At 38.9% G+C, this 15,219-nt stretch overlaps 1 protein-coding gene across 1 annotated transcript in view; it reads right to left on the reverse strand.

The window, feature by feature from the left end:
* The window catches only part of VWA3B (von Willebrand factor A domain containing 3B), a 153,273-nt gene that overhangs the window by 40,033 nt on the left and 98,021 nt on the right, over positions 1–15,219 (reverse strand). The window contains exons 10-12 of the mRNA XM_049649831.1: positions 12,701–12,839; positions 11,432–11,563; positions 1,172–1,270 (exon numbers count right to left, since the gene is read on the reverse strand). Coding sequence (XP_049505788.1) covers positions 1,172–1,270; positions 11,432–11,563; positions 12,701–12,839 — 370 coding nt within the window. The remainder of the gene's footprint in view (positions 1–1,171; positions 1,271–11,431; positions 11,564–12,700; positions 12,840–15,219) is intronic.

Consider the following 15,219-nt stretch of genomic DNA (forward strand, 5'->3'; position numbering starts at 1 on the left):
TCTCTCTCTCTCTCTCTTTCTCCCTCTCTCAAAAGTCAATAAACATAAAAAAATAATTTAAAAGGAAATTACTTCTCCTCTTTCCAGACAGAGCTCAAATGCCCCCTCCTCAGTGGACTCTTTCCCAGCCTTCTCTCCATCTTGTACAGCAGAATTCATCACTCAGCTCCCAGACATCTCACAGCACAAACAACCCCACACCCTGTGTCATATCACAGTTAACCATACATGTCCAGCACATCCTCCAAAGTGTAAGTGCCCCTAAGGCAGGGGTAAGATGTTATTCATCATTGTAGCCTCAAACCTTGGCACCACACATGGAGCATAAGCAAAGCACAATAAATTGCTTTTAAACAGAAAGCATAGTGAAGTTGATTGGAAAATCATTCAAAATAAAATTTCACTTTACATATAACTTCTCTGCCATAAATCTAATGCTGTGATAAAATCCAGTTGCTTTACTATTTAAGCCCTGGACCATTTGACGTAGGATATTTTACAGTATTTGCCTAGCACTCTTCACATGCAAACACCTCACAATGAAGGATGCAAGTTGATACTAATTCACTTCAGCGGTTAATTTACATTGTACTGGCCTGCAAATCCGTATGTTTATTTAATGCCCAGAGCATTAGTCTTTCATTCACAAAGCTCAAAAGAAGATGAACAGACTCCACTAAAACTTTTCAAATATTTTCCAGTCAGGCTAAGCAAAACAAAGAACATTTCACTAGAAAGGCATGCTTTTGTTTAAGTGATTACTAAGTTAAAATTAGGGGTAAAACCAAGGACATTGTGCAGTGACATGTTTAGATTTGGAGTCCCCGAAGGAAAAAATAAATAAAAAAGAATCTCCTTACTCTTAGTTTGTAATAAAACATAAACCAGTCCTCAGTGGAAGGTGGATATCTCCTTTCATGGGTTTGGTCTCCAGGCCTGTGGGTGTGTGGTGCATTAACCAGACAACATTTGCTGTCACATAAATTCTCCTCTGCATTTCAGCAGACAAAAGAATTCCTCAGTGTATTTTCTCACCTCAGTTCTGGGTCCCTAAGCCAAGGAACCATCTCTCAACAGCTTTTCAATGGCAGTTATAAAAGTCCCTCAAACTCATTCTCAGCATTCAAAGGGTACCGGTGAATCTGTCTGTGTCCCCAACTTTGGTAAGTACCTGATCAGGTCTCCCATCTGTCAAAAGGTAGATTACTTGTGTTTCTTCATCAGCGAAAGCAATTTGCAGAGCATTTAGGGTGTTTGTGGAACTTCCAATCTATAACAGAGAGAGAGAGAGAGAGAGAGAGAGAGAGAGAGAGAGAGAGAGAGAGAAAGATACCAAGCACATACTTGAGTCTCAAAACAGATCTCACAAACAAGTTATTTTCTGCTTCCAAAAAAAGATAGAAAAGTACTTGCAAAATAAAAGATAAAATTATATCGAGATAATAATTTAAGCCCAGGAATTCCAAGGAGCCAAATCCCTGGGTGTTCTATAAAAGCCTCTATCCAGACAATTCCAGGACAGCTAGAAGCCAGGACTATGGATTTCCTGTCCTGACGACAGAGTTCTTAATGCAACTTTATCTTTGTGTAACTAACTCAGTTACTGTTCATTCGGCTGTCAACACAGCTTAAACATACAGTCTGAATATAAGCCTGGCAGGGCAAACCAGGATTTATTCAAACATGAGTGTGTTAACATCAGCAATCTGGGGTACAGCAAAGAAACTGTTAAGTTTTTAAAACCCCTGCAGTTTCTGCTCAAGGATGTAGAGCATTGGAAAGAATGCCACTGCCAGCCTTGTAACAAAAAGGACCCAGACAAACAGCAAGTAAATGCCTTTTGTTAGGCTCATTAGAGTGCTTAGGTCACAGGGCAATCAACTTGCCCTAAATGTGAGGACAGACAGGCATGTGCAGAGACTGGCGAGATGCAAGCACTGGCTTCTGGGGTGAGATGCGGCAGACACTAGTAAGAAGAGGTTGGCTGGGGTGACTGGTGAACTGGTAGAGGTTAGCCAGGTATATACTGGTGAGAAGGTAAAGGTCCACAGGTCACAAATATAGGGGAATCTGCACTCTCTTGGAGGCTTTTTCACCACAAAGCCCACAGGGTGCTCAAGAATGTCTCCCACATGGTGCAGAACTGGGGGAGAACAGTGACACAGGGACCCTTCTCCTCCATCTCACCCCACCCTCGGGACAAAAGCCCTAATGTGTGTGTGTATGTATCTGTGTGTGTGGTGGGGGGTGGGGAGGAAGGGCAACAAACAGAGTTACCCTTAGGGTACTGGTAAAAATCCAGGAGAGCTGGGGGAAGTTCTCCAAACCCTCCACTCCTGGAAAAGGAACAGGGCTAGGTTCTGGGCTCAGAACTACTGAGAAAAACACACTCCCTAGACTCTGGGACACCAGCCTGCCTAAGAGTAAGGCTCATTCAGAGAACACCCACCCTCCGTTCCCCTACCAACACTGACTGGCAAGGAACTGGTAAGAGAGTTACAGTGTGAGGCCCAGTATGAAGGGAAAATCAAAATCACAGGGTGGAGCAGACACTGACAAACAAGTCTCTAGCATATCATCCCCCACCCTAATCCCAAGTACTACAAAAATGTGAGGGGCCTGGTGCACATGGTAACGGTAACAAACCTCAAACGTAGCCCAACTCCGGATTAATTTTACCCCTCTGCCCTCAACAAGAAAGGTATGCTCATTTCCAGACATAAATAATATTTATCTCAGTCTCTATATACCACATGTGAAGTCCAGCTTTTAACAAAACAAAAAAAGCATACTAAAAAGAAATAAACAACATATTACCAAGAGACAAAAACACTCCCCAGAAACAAACTCAGATATGACACAGATGTTGAAACGATTTGAAAGAAAATTTAAAATAACTGTGATTAATACACTAAAACTTCTAATGGCAAAGGTGAACAACACTAAAGACCAGATGGGTAATTTCAGCAGAGGGATGGAAACCTTAAGAAACAGTTGAATGGACACACTAAAAATCAAAAACACAGTAATGCAGATGAATACAAAGAGTAAAATCAAAACAGAAATGAGCATCAAAGGGCTGTGGGATGGTATCAAACATTCTGACATGTGCATAATTGGAAACACAAGAAAGGAAACAGGATAGGAGAAATATTTGAAAAAAGGAATGGCTGAGAGTTTCCCTAAAACAATGACAGACATGAACCCATGGACCCAAGAAGGTCAAGTCAGATAAATGAATAAAGTGCCCCGATACTTCTACCAGGGTTGTGGCAGAGAAAGCCAAGTAGTGAGCCAAGACTCTCATCCTTACCAAGTGTAACAAGCCCTCCCTGCCCAACAGCGCTCACACCCACCCAGCAGTAATGAGATGCTGCACCCCTCCGAGTTCAAGTGGGGAAGCTAGATTCCAACCTCTACATCCTCCCCATAGTATGTAACCTCCTGGGTCGAGCCTCTTTCACTTCCCAAAATGTATTTAAGATTTACCCAAGTTATTTCATGAATCAAGAGTTTGTTCCTTTTTACTGATGACTAGTATATCAATGTATGGATGTAAAATTGTTTATCCATTGTTTTCCTATTGAAGGATATCTGCGTCATTTCCCATTTTGGGTGTTTATAAATAAAGCTGTTACAAATGTTTGCTTATAGGTTTTTTGAGTGAATATACATCAAGAACTGTGAAACGTCTGCTATTTTCCCTTACTTGTAGACTAACATGGATGCTGGCAGAAGATTCAAGACTCTTGGGTCACTGACGAAGGACTTTACTACTCACAGCAATAGCAGTAGCCAGAATGTCAGTTTTTGGCACCAGTTTCCTGAGTTCCAATTCCCATAGAGTGATGTGAAGAAGGCTAAGTGACACTTGCACACACAGTAGATTGCGTTAAAGGAGAGGGACCCTGAACTTAGGAAACTGTATATTCTATAATGGACTGTAAGCATGCTTGTCCTTTGCTCTGGAGTTAGATATTATCTTTATACTGGATAATCAACACATCACCTTCTGCCCTGAAAGGAGACACTATCTCTAATTTCTCAGGCAGTTTGCTATATAAACATCTTTGAAAAGACTGACCAGAGGTTCTTGATATATGAAGATCAGTGATTTGAAATCATTTCCTCTTTTGTAATGTAGGCTTTTAGTGCATTAACTTCCTTCCCAGCACTGTGTTAGCTTCATCCCCCCAAATTTTCACATTTTGCTTAATTTTCATTAAGTTCTATGAGATTTTAAATTTTCTTTGGGGCATTCTTTCTGATCTGTGAATTATTTAAAGCCTGTTCTTTAATTCCCAAGTGTCCTGAGATTTTCATATTGTCTTTCTGTTATTGATTTCTAGTTTGATACCACTATGGTCAGGAGACATCTGTGTGACTTCATACTCTGTGATATCAATTCTTTTAAATTTGCTAAGGGTTGTTTTATGACTCAAGATATGTCTCTTTACGTGAATGTCCAATGTTTGTTTGAAAAGAATATGTATTCTGTTGTTGGGTGGAGCATTCTATAAATGTTAATTAGATATGGCTAGTTGAAGGTATTGTTCAGTTCTTCCAAATCCTTGCTGACTGTTCAGTAGTGCTATCAACTGCTAAGACTGGGGTACTGAAGGCCCCAACTATAATTGCTGATTTGTCCATTATTCCTTTTGACTCCATCAGATTTTGTTCCATGTATTTTGAAGCTTTGTTGTTTGGTGCATACATATTTAGGATTCTTGTCTTCTTTTTTGTAAATTATAGGTGACGCACACTGTTACATTAGATTCAGGTGTACAACATAATGATTGGACAAGTTTATATGTTATGCTCACCACAAGTGTAGGCAGAATTGTTATTTTCTCATTGGATTGATCTTTTTATTATCATGTTAAGCCTCTTGCAATTCTCTTTGCTTTAAAGTCTACTTTATGTGATATTAACATAGTTACTCCAGATTTAAAAAAATTAGTGTTTATATATCTTTTCCATCCTTTTACTTTCAACCTATGTTGTTATTTTTGAAGTGAGTTTCTTACAGACCACATAGAGTTGGATCATGTTTTTGTCTACTCTCCAATCTCTGTCATGTAATTGGTATATTTAGACCATTTACATGTAATTGCTGATATTTAATTAAGCTTCCCATTTTTGTTTTTATGTGTATTTCCTGTTTCTCATTTATCTTATTTTTCCTTGCCTTGCTGTGGATTATTTGAACATTTTTTAATGTTCTATTCTGATTATTTGTAATATTTTTGAGTGTATTGTCTTATGTAGTTTTCTTCATGGTTGCTCTAGGTATTTTCTTAAGCATATGTGTAACTAATCACAGTCCAATGATACTGATAATTTACCACTTCAAATTAAGTGTAAAAATTATTCTTCCATTTAGGTCCTTTTACTGTAGCCATTTAAAAAATATAATTGTCTGAAGTATTTCCTCTATATTCATTATATATATAGATGGTGTTAAACTTTTGCTTGCACCATAAAACATGATTAAAGCAACTCATGAGGTTACAGATTCTCTCCTATGTTTACTTCTACATTCACCCATTCCACTGTTCTTCCTTCATTTCTGAAGGTCCAAGCTTTCTTCCTATTTGGAGAGTTTCCAGTAGCCATTCTTTAAAGGTAGGTCTCCCAGCAATAAATTCTCTTCATTTTCCTTCTCCTTCAACCCTGGAGGATATTTTCACCAGATAGACGATTCATGGCTTACAGTACTTTTCTTTCAGCACTTGAAAAATGTTGTGCCACCTCCCTCTGGTCTCATACTTTCAGATGAGAAACTGCTGCCGTTTGAGTTTGTATTCCTTTATAGCTTATGCATTATTTCTCTTAGGCTGTTTTTAGGATTTTTCTTTGTCTTTACTTTTCAGAAGATTAAATATAATGTATTGTGGTATGGATTTCTTTGGTTTTACCCTGTCTGGGGTTTGCTTAGGTTCTTGAATTGTAGTTTTTATGTTTTTCACCAAATTTGGGGAGTTTCTAGCTATTGCTTTTTTTAAATACATTTTCAGTCCCACACTCACCTACCCTTTCTAGAATTATGATGGCATGAATATTACATCTTTTTTACTGTCCCAGAGATCTCCGAGGCTCTGTTGGTACTGGCATCAGTGATTTGCTCTTCTCATTGAAATGTGGATTTCTTGGATCATGGTATGATGAGTGGTTTTTATGTCCTGGACAATTTGGTCACTATGTTAGGAGGCTATTCCCATTTAAATGTTATTTAGCAGGCAGTCACCCTGTTCAGGTTTAGTATATTTATTTTAGCCTACCTTTTTGGGGTTTAGTTCAAATGACAATTTAATTTTCTACTCTATGCAGTCCTACTCTGGTCTGCTTTGTTCCTCTTGCGCTGCTGGGTCTCCCACTCAGTTCCTATTTGGTGTTGTCTGTGGGAAGCCCAGAAAAGCCATGTTTTGGGGTTGCCTATTGGTGCTAGGTGACCTTCTGGGGTATAAGAGCAGAAACTGCTGAACCTGGCTCTACTTATGCCACTGAGTTGAGAGCAGGAAGACACAAGGCTTTATTCACCTTTGCTGTTGTTGGAAGATTAGACTTCTCATTGATGCCCCAGTTGTGAAGCTGGGACAGTCAGGGACTCTGCTGTTGCTGGCTGGTCACACCATCTACAGGTGACCTGGTTTTAGAAATGCCCATGACTTTGCTGCTGCCACCGCAGCAGTTGTATGGGACCCCCTGCCAGTACCCCATGTGTGGAGTGCAGTCTAAGAGAGTCTGGATATTGCCGCTGTCACTGCTGCCAAAGATCAGACTGCTCATACATGCCACAATGTTGTGACATAGAAGCTGGGGTGGCTGAGGATTTTACTGCTGCCATTGTTTCTGGTGGATCAGACTGCCTGCCAGACTTGGGTTGTGCAACTGGGCAGCTGGAGTTTTGCTGCTCTTGCTGCTGCTGGAAGACCGGACCACTTGACAGGATCTGAGTTGTAAGGCAGGGACTGAGACAGTCATGGCTTTACTCTTGCCACTGCTTCCAATGAACTAGACTACGTGTCAGGGTCTGGGTTGTGGAGTTTGGGGAGTCCCACTAGATCTTTGGTGGGCCTACCTTTCACCAGTCCTTCAGTCAGAGAGGTGTAAATACATGACTCTCTACATTTGTCAAAATCCATAGATCGATACACCAAAAAGAGTGCTTTTGCTGTGTGCAAATTAAAATATAATTCAATTAGGATGAGGGAGGAAGTCAACATATTAATAATGAATGATATAATCACACTGAGGTAGTTGAGTAAAAAAGTACCTGACTTTAAGAACTTTAGGAAACAGTTTTTTGACTGGATAGTGTAAGGCTAAAGAGAGAAAGAACTATGTGTAAACACTGTACCCCAGCTGATAAGTGTTTTTCTCAGAGTATGGGTTAGAAATTCTGAAACTATATGTATACCAGGGTTGAACAAATAACTAAATACATTACAGATAATGAAAACCAGGTTTTTCATGGTCAAAGAAGTTAAAAATAAGCAAATACGTTCTTTACAAATAATTTCTGTGGCTCTGGATTGGAGTAAAGAGTTATTAATATGAACTCATGGTTTTATTTATCTTTTTACATTTATTTATTTACTTTTGAGAGAAAGAGTACGTGCACAAGAATGTGTGTGAGCGGGGGAAGGACAGAGAAAAAGGGAGAGAGAGAATTCCAAGTAGGCTCCACACTCAGCACGGAGCCCAACACAGGGCTCAATCCCATGACCATTAGATCATGACCTTGGCCGATATCAAGAGTCAGGTGCTTAACCAACTAAGCCACACAGGCGTCCCTTATTTTCCTTTTTTAATGAAAATATAGATAAATAGATACAGGAATATAGATGTTTATGGATTGATGGGCTATTATACATATATTTCCCATCTCTGTCCACTGAGAGAGCCTAGAAGCAGTGAGTCCAGTAGCAGCAATAAGCATACCTAAGTGCCCAGATTTTGGTTTTCAAATACCACTTTCTAATAAAAGAAACAAGGGTTCCTTGGAGAAGTGGTAAACTCCAGGACTGAGGTGGGAAAATATAAGATGATCATGAAATATCTATAGTGCCAGAAAATAAACAAGTATTCAAGGAAAAAAAAAAGATAGATGCATATGTGAAGAACACAGGGGGCAACCTGAAAGAGTTCCCAATGGCCAGAGTGGGAACAAGCTTGGTAACAAAATAAATAACAATAGTATTGAATTATTACTGAAACAGTAAATAAATATCCATGAGTCCATAATGAAATAAATATATGATTGAATGAATAAATAAGAGGGGGAAAGGGGAAGTTCTTCATTACAGAATTCCAACACATAAATGTAAAAGGAATAGAGGGAATAGAAAGTCACCATTAGAACAGCACATTAATAAGTGCTACAGAGAAGATCCATCACTGAGTGCTAAAATTAGTGGGTAAAAGTTCAAGACACAAAGGATATGTGCATAGCCTCAAAGTTATCTCCTCCAAAACATGTATTATCTATAAAAAGAAAAAAAAAGTAGTTTTATAGGGGAGAAACCTATCAGATGCCACCTTACCCAAGAGATCAAAGTTAACACCACTAGTAGTAAGGTGTATCACCACAATGTACTGCTCAGCATGATGCACTGAGAAGGACACATCACCTCTGCAGTATTCTAACCCCAATCTAACCATCAGAAAACATCAAATGAAACCAGATTGAAGGACATTCTGCAAAACACATGATCAAAAGGTCATGAAAGACAAGGCATCACTGAGGATGTGTTACAGACTGGAAGAGACTGAGAAGACACTGCAACTATAACCGTAATGTGGGGGCACAGGTGAAACAGGTGAACAGGATTAAGAAGTACAAACTACCAGGTATCAAATAATTAAGTCATGGGGATGAAAAACACAGCAGAGGGAATATAGTCAATAATACTGTAATGGTATTGTATGGTGACAGATGGTGACTATTCTTACTGTGTGGAGCACTGAGTAATGTAGAGAATTGTCAAATCACTATATTTTACACCTGAAACTAATATAAAACTGTATGTCAACTATATTTCAATAATAAATAAATAAATAAATAAATAAATAAAACTTTTAAGAAATAAATGCAATATGGGACCCTGGATTGGATCTTGGAACAGAACAGGAATACTAGTAGAAAGACTAATGAACCCTGAATGAAGTCTGTAATATAGTTAATAATGGCATTGTCATTTTCTCAGTTTTTGGTTTTGTTTTGCTTTAAATAGATTTTATTTATTTATTTATTTATTTATTTACTCTAAGTAGGCTCTAAGTCAGGACACCTGGGTGGCTCAGTTGGTTGAGGGTCTGACTTTGGCTCAGGTCATGATCTCGTGGTTCATGGGTTTGAGCCCTGTGTCAGGCTCTAAGTTGTCAGCATAGTTCACAACTTAGAGCCTGCAGCCTGCTTTGGATTCCGTGTCTACCTGTTTCTCTGCCCCTCCCTTGCTTGTGCTCTCTCTCTCTCTCAAAAATAAATAAATAAACATTAAAAAAAATGCCTCTAAGCCTAACGGGGGCTCAAACTCAGGACCCCAAGGTCAAGAGTCACATACTCTACCAACTCAGCCAGCCAGGCACCCCTGTGATTTTCTTAGTTTTGACAATTAAACTATGTTTACGTCAGATGTTAACATTAGGGGAAACTAACTAAAGGGTATTACAGGCACCCTCTGTACTATCTGTGCAACTCTTTCATAAGCCCAAAATGATTTCAAATTATAAAGTTAAAAAAAAAACACCAAAAAACTGCTTCAACATTTGGGCAGCAGAAATATAGCTCAGATGGTAAACAGTACAACTCTTCTCTCTAGGCCCTATCTCAATAGTCTTGTTGACAATCCCACTGTTCAGGGATTGTTGCAAAGATGGTAGAAAAGCTAGGAGAAAGCCAGACTGGGAATCATGGGAAAGATGGTCAGAAGTTGGTGCCTCTTCTGCACCTGCTCCCTCCTTGCTTCCCCCAGCCTTGGGCCAGACCCCCACCCCCAACTACTGGGCAGACTCAGCCCCAGCTTATGCTCCTCTGACCTCAGGACTGGTTAGGCCTGTTTGGGGAACTACTGCTCCAACACCAGCACAAGGCAGTTTCAGAAGCTCTAGTGGTATCCTGAATTTATTGGGTTGATTCCTGAGCCGACCAGTCAAAAGAATATAGAGAAATGTGGTTTTCCTGAAAATAAATTTTGCACATTCAGCAAGCAAGGGAGCCTCAATGAAGATTTTTGAAGATAACAGAATTATACTTTACAAATAATTATTTTACTTATATTTTTAGCCATTCAGGTAGTTGGTTCTATTCATTAGTGATTTCTATAAAAAGCAGCACCTGTTAGTGTTTTAATCTAATGAGACTGCATATATGATATCTGTTATGACCAACTGTAAATAAATGGGCTCTGAGTTAACAATCACCTATAGTCCATAAAAGGAAGGAACATGTATCCCAAGTAACTTCACTGGCTAATCCTGGAAATTTATCAAGTTGGGTGTGAATTGAATATTCTTTCCCAGCATAAGATAGCCAGTTAGATCAAGATCTTAAGGCATCATAATTTCTTACAGAACATATTTCTTCCTTCTCCCATTTTTAAAGAATCAATCCTAACGGAACTCTGGTATATCCCAATGACAGCATATCTGGTATGTCCTGATATTCAAGGAGCTCTGCTAATGTCCATTTGTGGCTTCCTGTCAAATCTGGGACACTCGGGCACTGAACTATTTAAAGATGTTTATGATCTACATTTGACTTTTTGAGAAGAGCCCTTAGTTTCAATTTTAGTGTATCTCAACTATCTGGAATGTTTGTGGTTCTGGAAAAAGACCTTTTTAAAAAAGGAAGGTAAGTTCATGATAAGAGAAAATTCAAGGAAAGACAATTCCTTCCCAGTAGTCTAAGTGCCAAGAGCAGTTCTTCAATGAAAGGCAGTCCTGAAGAAATGATTTCCCTTTCTCACTGTATCCTCCGCCACTCTCTCCCTCCTTGCTTTCAGTCTTAACCAGTCACACTGTACTGTGTGCTTCCACCCACCAGTTCATTACTTTTGAACGAAGTCAACTGTTAAAAATAGCCACAATATATCATTTGAAACAATAATGAGGTTTCAGGAGGATCAAATATGAATGTTTGAGTACAAAAAAAATTAAATTTTGACATTTGTCTTCATAAAGGGGTGAGATCAGAGCCAAGGGCATATCTGAAAATGGTGTGCTGTGAACAGAAGCTTATCTAAATGTTAAGACAGTGACTCATGAGCTTGGATTCATGTGACCATTGTACACAAAATGAGTGTCTGTGTGAAAACCCTGCTGTCTCAGGGCTCAGAACACTTTTCTCAAGAATTTCCATGGCACGAATTAACTCAGCAGGTGATCAAGTCAGGCTTCTTCTCCCAGACCCAGTCTCCATCTTTCCTACCTTGATGTTTCTAATCCAGGACTGAGCCCCTTTCAAACTATCTTCATTGATTTCAACAAGTTTTTCCTGCCAAGCAACTGCTTGAGCATCAAACTGTACAAAATTGAATTTCCTTTTATATTTCAGCTGTTCCTGTAAGAGAAAATTATTATTTAACCAAAACACCACTCAGATGTAAGAAAAGGTTAGGTTAGGTCACAGTTTGATACATTTTAATCACTATGAAATCTCTTTTCAGATCTGGAAGCTAAAAATTACATTCAAAAGAGAAAATCTTTTCAGAAAATATTTAAACAAAATTTATACACAGTTTGGATATTATGCTTTTACAAATGTATATATGTCTGAATATATGTGTGTGTGTATATATATATATGTATATATATATATATATATATATATACACACATATATATATATACACATATATATGTGTGTGTGTTTTTATATATAATATGACCTTAAATGTTGTCTTTAATACTGACATTAATGGTATACTGCATACACAAACTAAATGCAATCTGCTTAAAGAAAAGAAATCCCAAGTGCCATCATCATTTTGGCCATCATCTTTTTGTTAAGGCTAGCATTTGGTTGCATACCTTTTTATTTGCCTTCCACCAACCCACATTTCTCCAGTAGAGGTTTATTGAAATAAAACCTGTATTTTGTATTTGTGAACACTCCCCACAATTATTTTCTGTGGTAATACATCAATACTACTCATTTGTGACAGTACCGCTATATCCATTCTAGGAGTTAGGAAGTGGAAGCAGTCTGCCTTGGGTCACACAACTCAGAGCAGTCTGCCTTGGGTCACAGCACAGGTAGAATAAGAATTGGAAGCTCCTAACCATCAGCCTACACTCCTCCCATACATCAGTTCTGGGGCCAATGCATGCAACATCCCTAATAAACACTGGAAATTAAAATAAAAATGCCAAGCTGAAGAGCATCTGGAAAACGATGGAGATGTGGGCACACCACAGATTTCAGGATAGAGAAAACCTGGAGCGATAGACACTGAAACTCCCTTAGTATCCCACCTGTTACAGAAGACCCTGCCACGGGAAGGGTCTGCTTGCAAAGGAGAACTGATGAATCTCTAACTGGCAAAAGAGAGCTTTTATCTGAAGTGGCTTCCCTGTGGATGCCTGAGTGCAGACCTTACCTGTGCACCTTGCAGAACCAATGCAGATGAAGGCTGCTAAAGATGCATTCATGACACAAAGGCCCCCCAAATCCATGAACCTGACAGCTCCATCTAACCTGTATAAACTGGATGATCTTGTCCTTCACCAAGTCCAGTTTGCTCTTCATTGAGTGAGATGTATCAATGAGGACGTAGACAAAATCATTACGTACTTTTCCAAAGAGGATTTGACTTCCATCTTGCAGCCACTTAATCCTAGGCAGGAAATTGGTTGAAAGTGAATTTTTACAGCCTGTGGCAATGACAGGTCTTCCTAAGAACTTAATAATACATCTACAGAGGCCAAGCTGTACTATATTGTTTATGCACAATCTTCTGTGAGTGGATTACTCACTTGGAAGGTTTCCTGTGAAAAATCCTATATTTGAGCTGGCTCCCTTGTTCACCCCCACCTCCACTATCCATCATCAATCCATGTAAAACCGAACTAGGAAAATCAATAGGACAGAAAAATAAATCCAATACTGGGTCCCAAAGCCAGAAGTAAATTACTTCCTGTCATCTGATAGTTTCAATCCCTCAGTGACTTCAGACCATTTGTTCTTTTAACCCTGCTGACTGCAGTCAAGCTAGTAATGCCAGCACATTCCTGAAGCTTCAGTGAAGCTTATAGACAATATCAAGCAACCCCAGATCCCTATAATAACTAAGCATCAGGCAGTTGGAGAAGGACTACTTCTGTGATGGGATCTCAGACTCCCATAACAGGATGTAAATTAAGTTCAAGGCGAGACCTGGGGTAAGGGGAAAGGCAGAGGGAAAAAATCCTTGAAACTGAGTTCAGAGTTCACCAAGGCCTAGGTAACTACAATTTGTAGGGCAAAATATTGATGAAGAGGTTGCTGCATAGAAGCAGAGGGGGTGGGGAGGGATGGACAGAGAGAGAAAACAGGAGAAAGAATGCATTCTGGCCATCTGCAGAGAGTGCCCTAAAGATTTTGGCTAAGTAGGGGCGCCTGGGTGGCTCAGTCAGTTAAGCATCCAGCTTTGGCTCAGGTCATGATCTCATGGTTTGTGAGATCAGCACAGACTCTGTGCTGACAGCTCGGAGCCTGGAGCCTGCTTTGGATTCTGGGTCTCCCTCTCTCTCTGCCCCTCCCTTGCTCTCTCTCTTTCCCTTTCTCTCTCTCAATAAAAGAAATATTAAAAAAAAGATTTTGGCTAAGTAATAATCAGGGCATGCATGTGAAGAAACTACTAAAACCAAGGAATAAATCACCATAAAGGAGTAACTAGATCAGCACCTCAGAGCTTACCCAGGGCTAGTTCATCTTCCAAACAACCTGAGTGGGAAAGGCTCCATAATACATGGGACATCAAGTAGAGTCCTCATAAGGGTATTGCCTTAGTAGTAGGACCAAATTAGCCCCAGACTAAAGGCTGCCCTGGACCTATGTTAACATAACTTACAAGCAAGCCCCAGAGGGATCCACGTGATTTCAAGGAACATAACTGCATCATGGAACATGTATTTTAAAATACAGCAAAATCCAGCACCCAACAATGTAAAATTCAAAATGTCTGCATTTCAGTAAAAAATTATCAGGCATACAAAGAAGCAGGAAAATATGATCTACAACCAGAAGAAAAACAGATAAACAGAAACAGACCCTAAAATAATACAAATGATAGAATTAGCAGAAAAGGATGTTACATAGCCTATTATAAACACAATCCATATTTTCAACAAGGTAAAGTATAAGCAAAATGAGGACAGAAATAGAAAATATAAAAGGGAATTTATAGAGATGCACAATAACCAAAATGAAAAATATACTACATGGTATTAATAGACATCAGACACTAGCAGAAGAAAAGATCAGGGAACATTAAGAAAGACATTGCAATTTAAAATGAAAACAACTGGGGAGCCTGAGTGGCTCAGTCTATAAAGCACCCAACTTTGGCTCAGGTCATGATCTCATGGCTTGCAGATTTCAAGCCCTGCATCAGGCTCGGTGCTGACAACTCAGAGCCTGGAGCCTGCTTTGGATTCTATGTCTCTCTCTCTCTCTCTCTCTCTCTGCCACTCCCCAGCTCACAAACTGTCTCTCTCTCTCTCTCTCTCTCTCAAAAATAAAAACATTTTTAAAAATAAATAAAAATAATAAAATGAAAACAGAGAAAAAACAAAAAGTAGAGAATAAACAACTCATGAAACAATGTCAAGGAGTCTAACATATATGTAGAAACTAAGAAAAAGGAGAAAGAGGGAAACAGGAAAAATATTTGGAAAAATACGGCCAAATGTTTCCAATTTTGATAAAACAATATATGAATATATACAAGAAGCTCAAAGAACCCAAAAAGAAGAAAAATGGAAAAAAAGAAAACCACCAATACACATCATAATATAATTTGAAATCCAATGATAAAGAAAAAAGTCTTAAAAGCATCCAGAGGTGACATAAAAATAACAGAAGACTTTTCACCATAAATCAAACACACCAAAAGATAATGGAGAAATATTTTTAAAGTACTGAAATATAAAGTGTAAACCTACAATTCTATATAAAGCAAAACAAAAAATATTCCAAAAACAAAAGGAAATTAAAGAGTTTTTCAGACTAAAACA

Source organism: Panthera uncia, assembly GCF_023721935.1.
Source record: "Panthera uncia isolate 11264 chromosome A3 unlocalized genomic scaffold, Puncia_PCG_1.0 HiC_scaffold_11, whole genome shotgun sequence".
NCBI classification, from domain to species: Eukaryota; Metazoa; Chordata; class Mammalia; order Carnivora; family Felidae; genus Panthera; species Panthera uncia.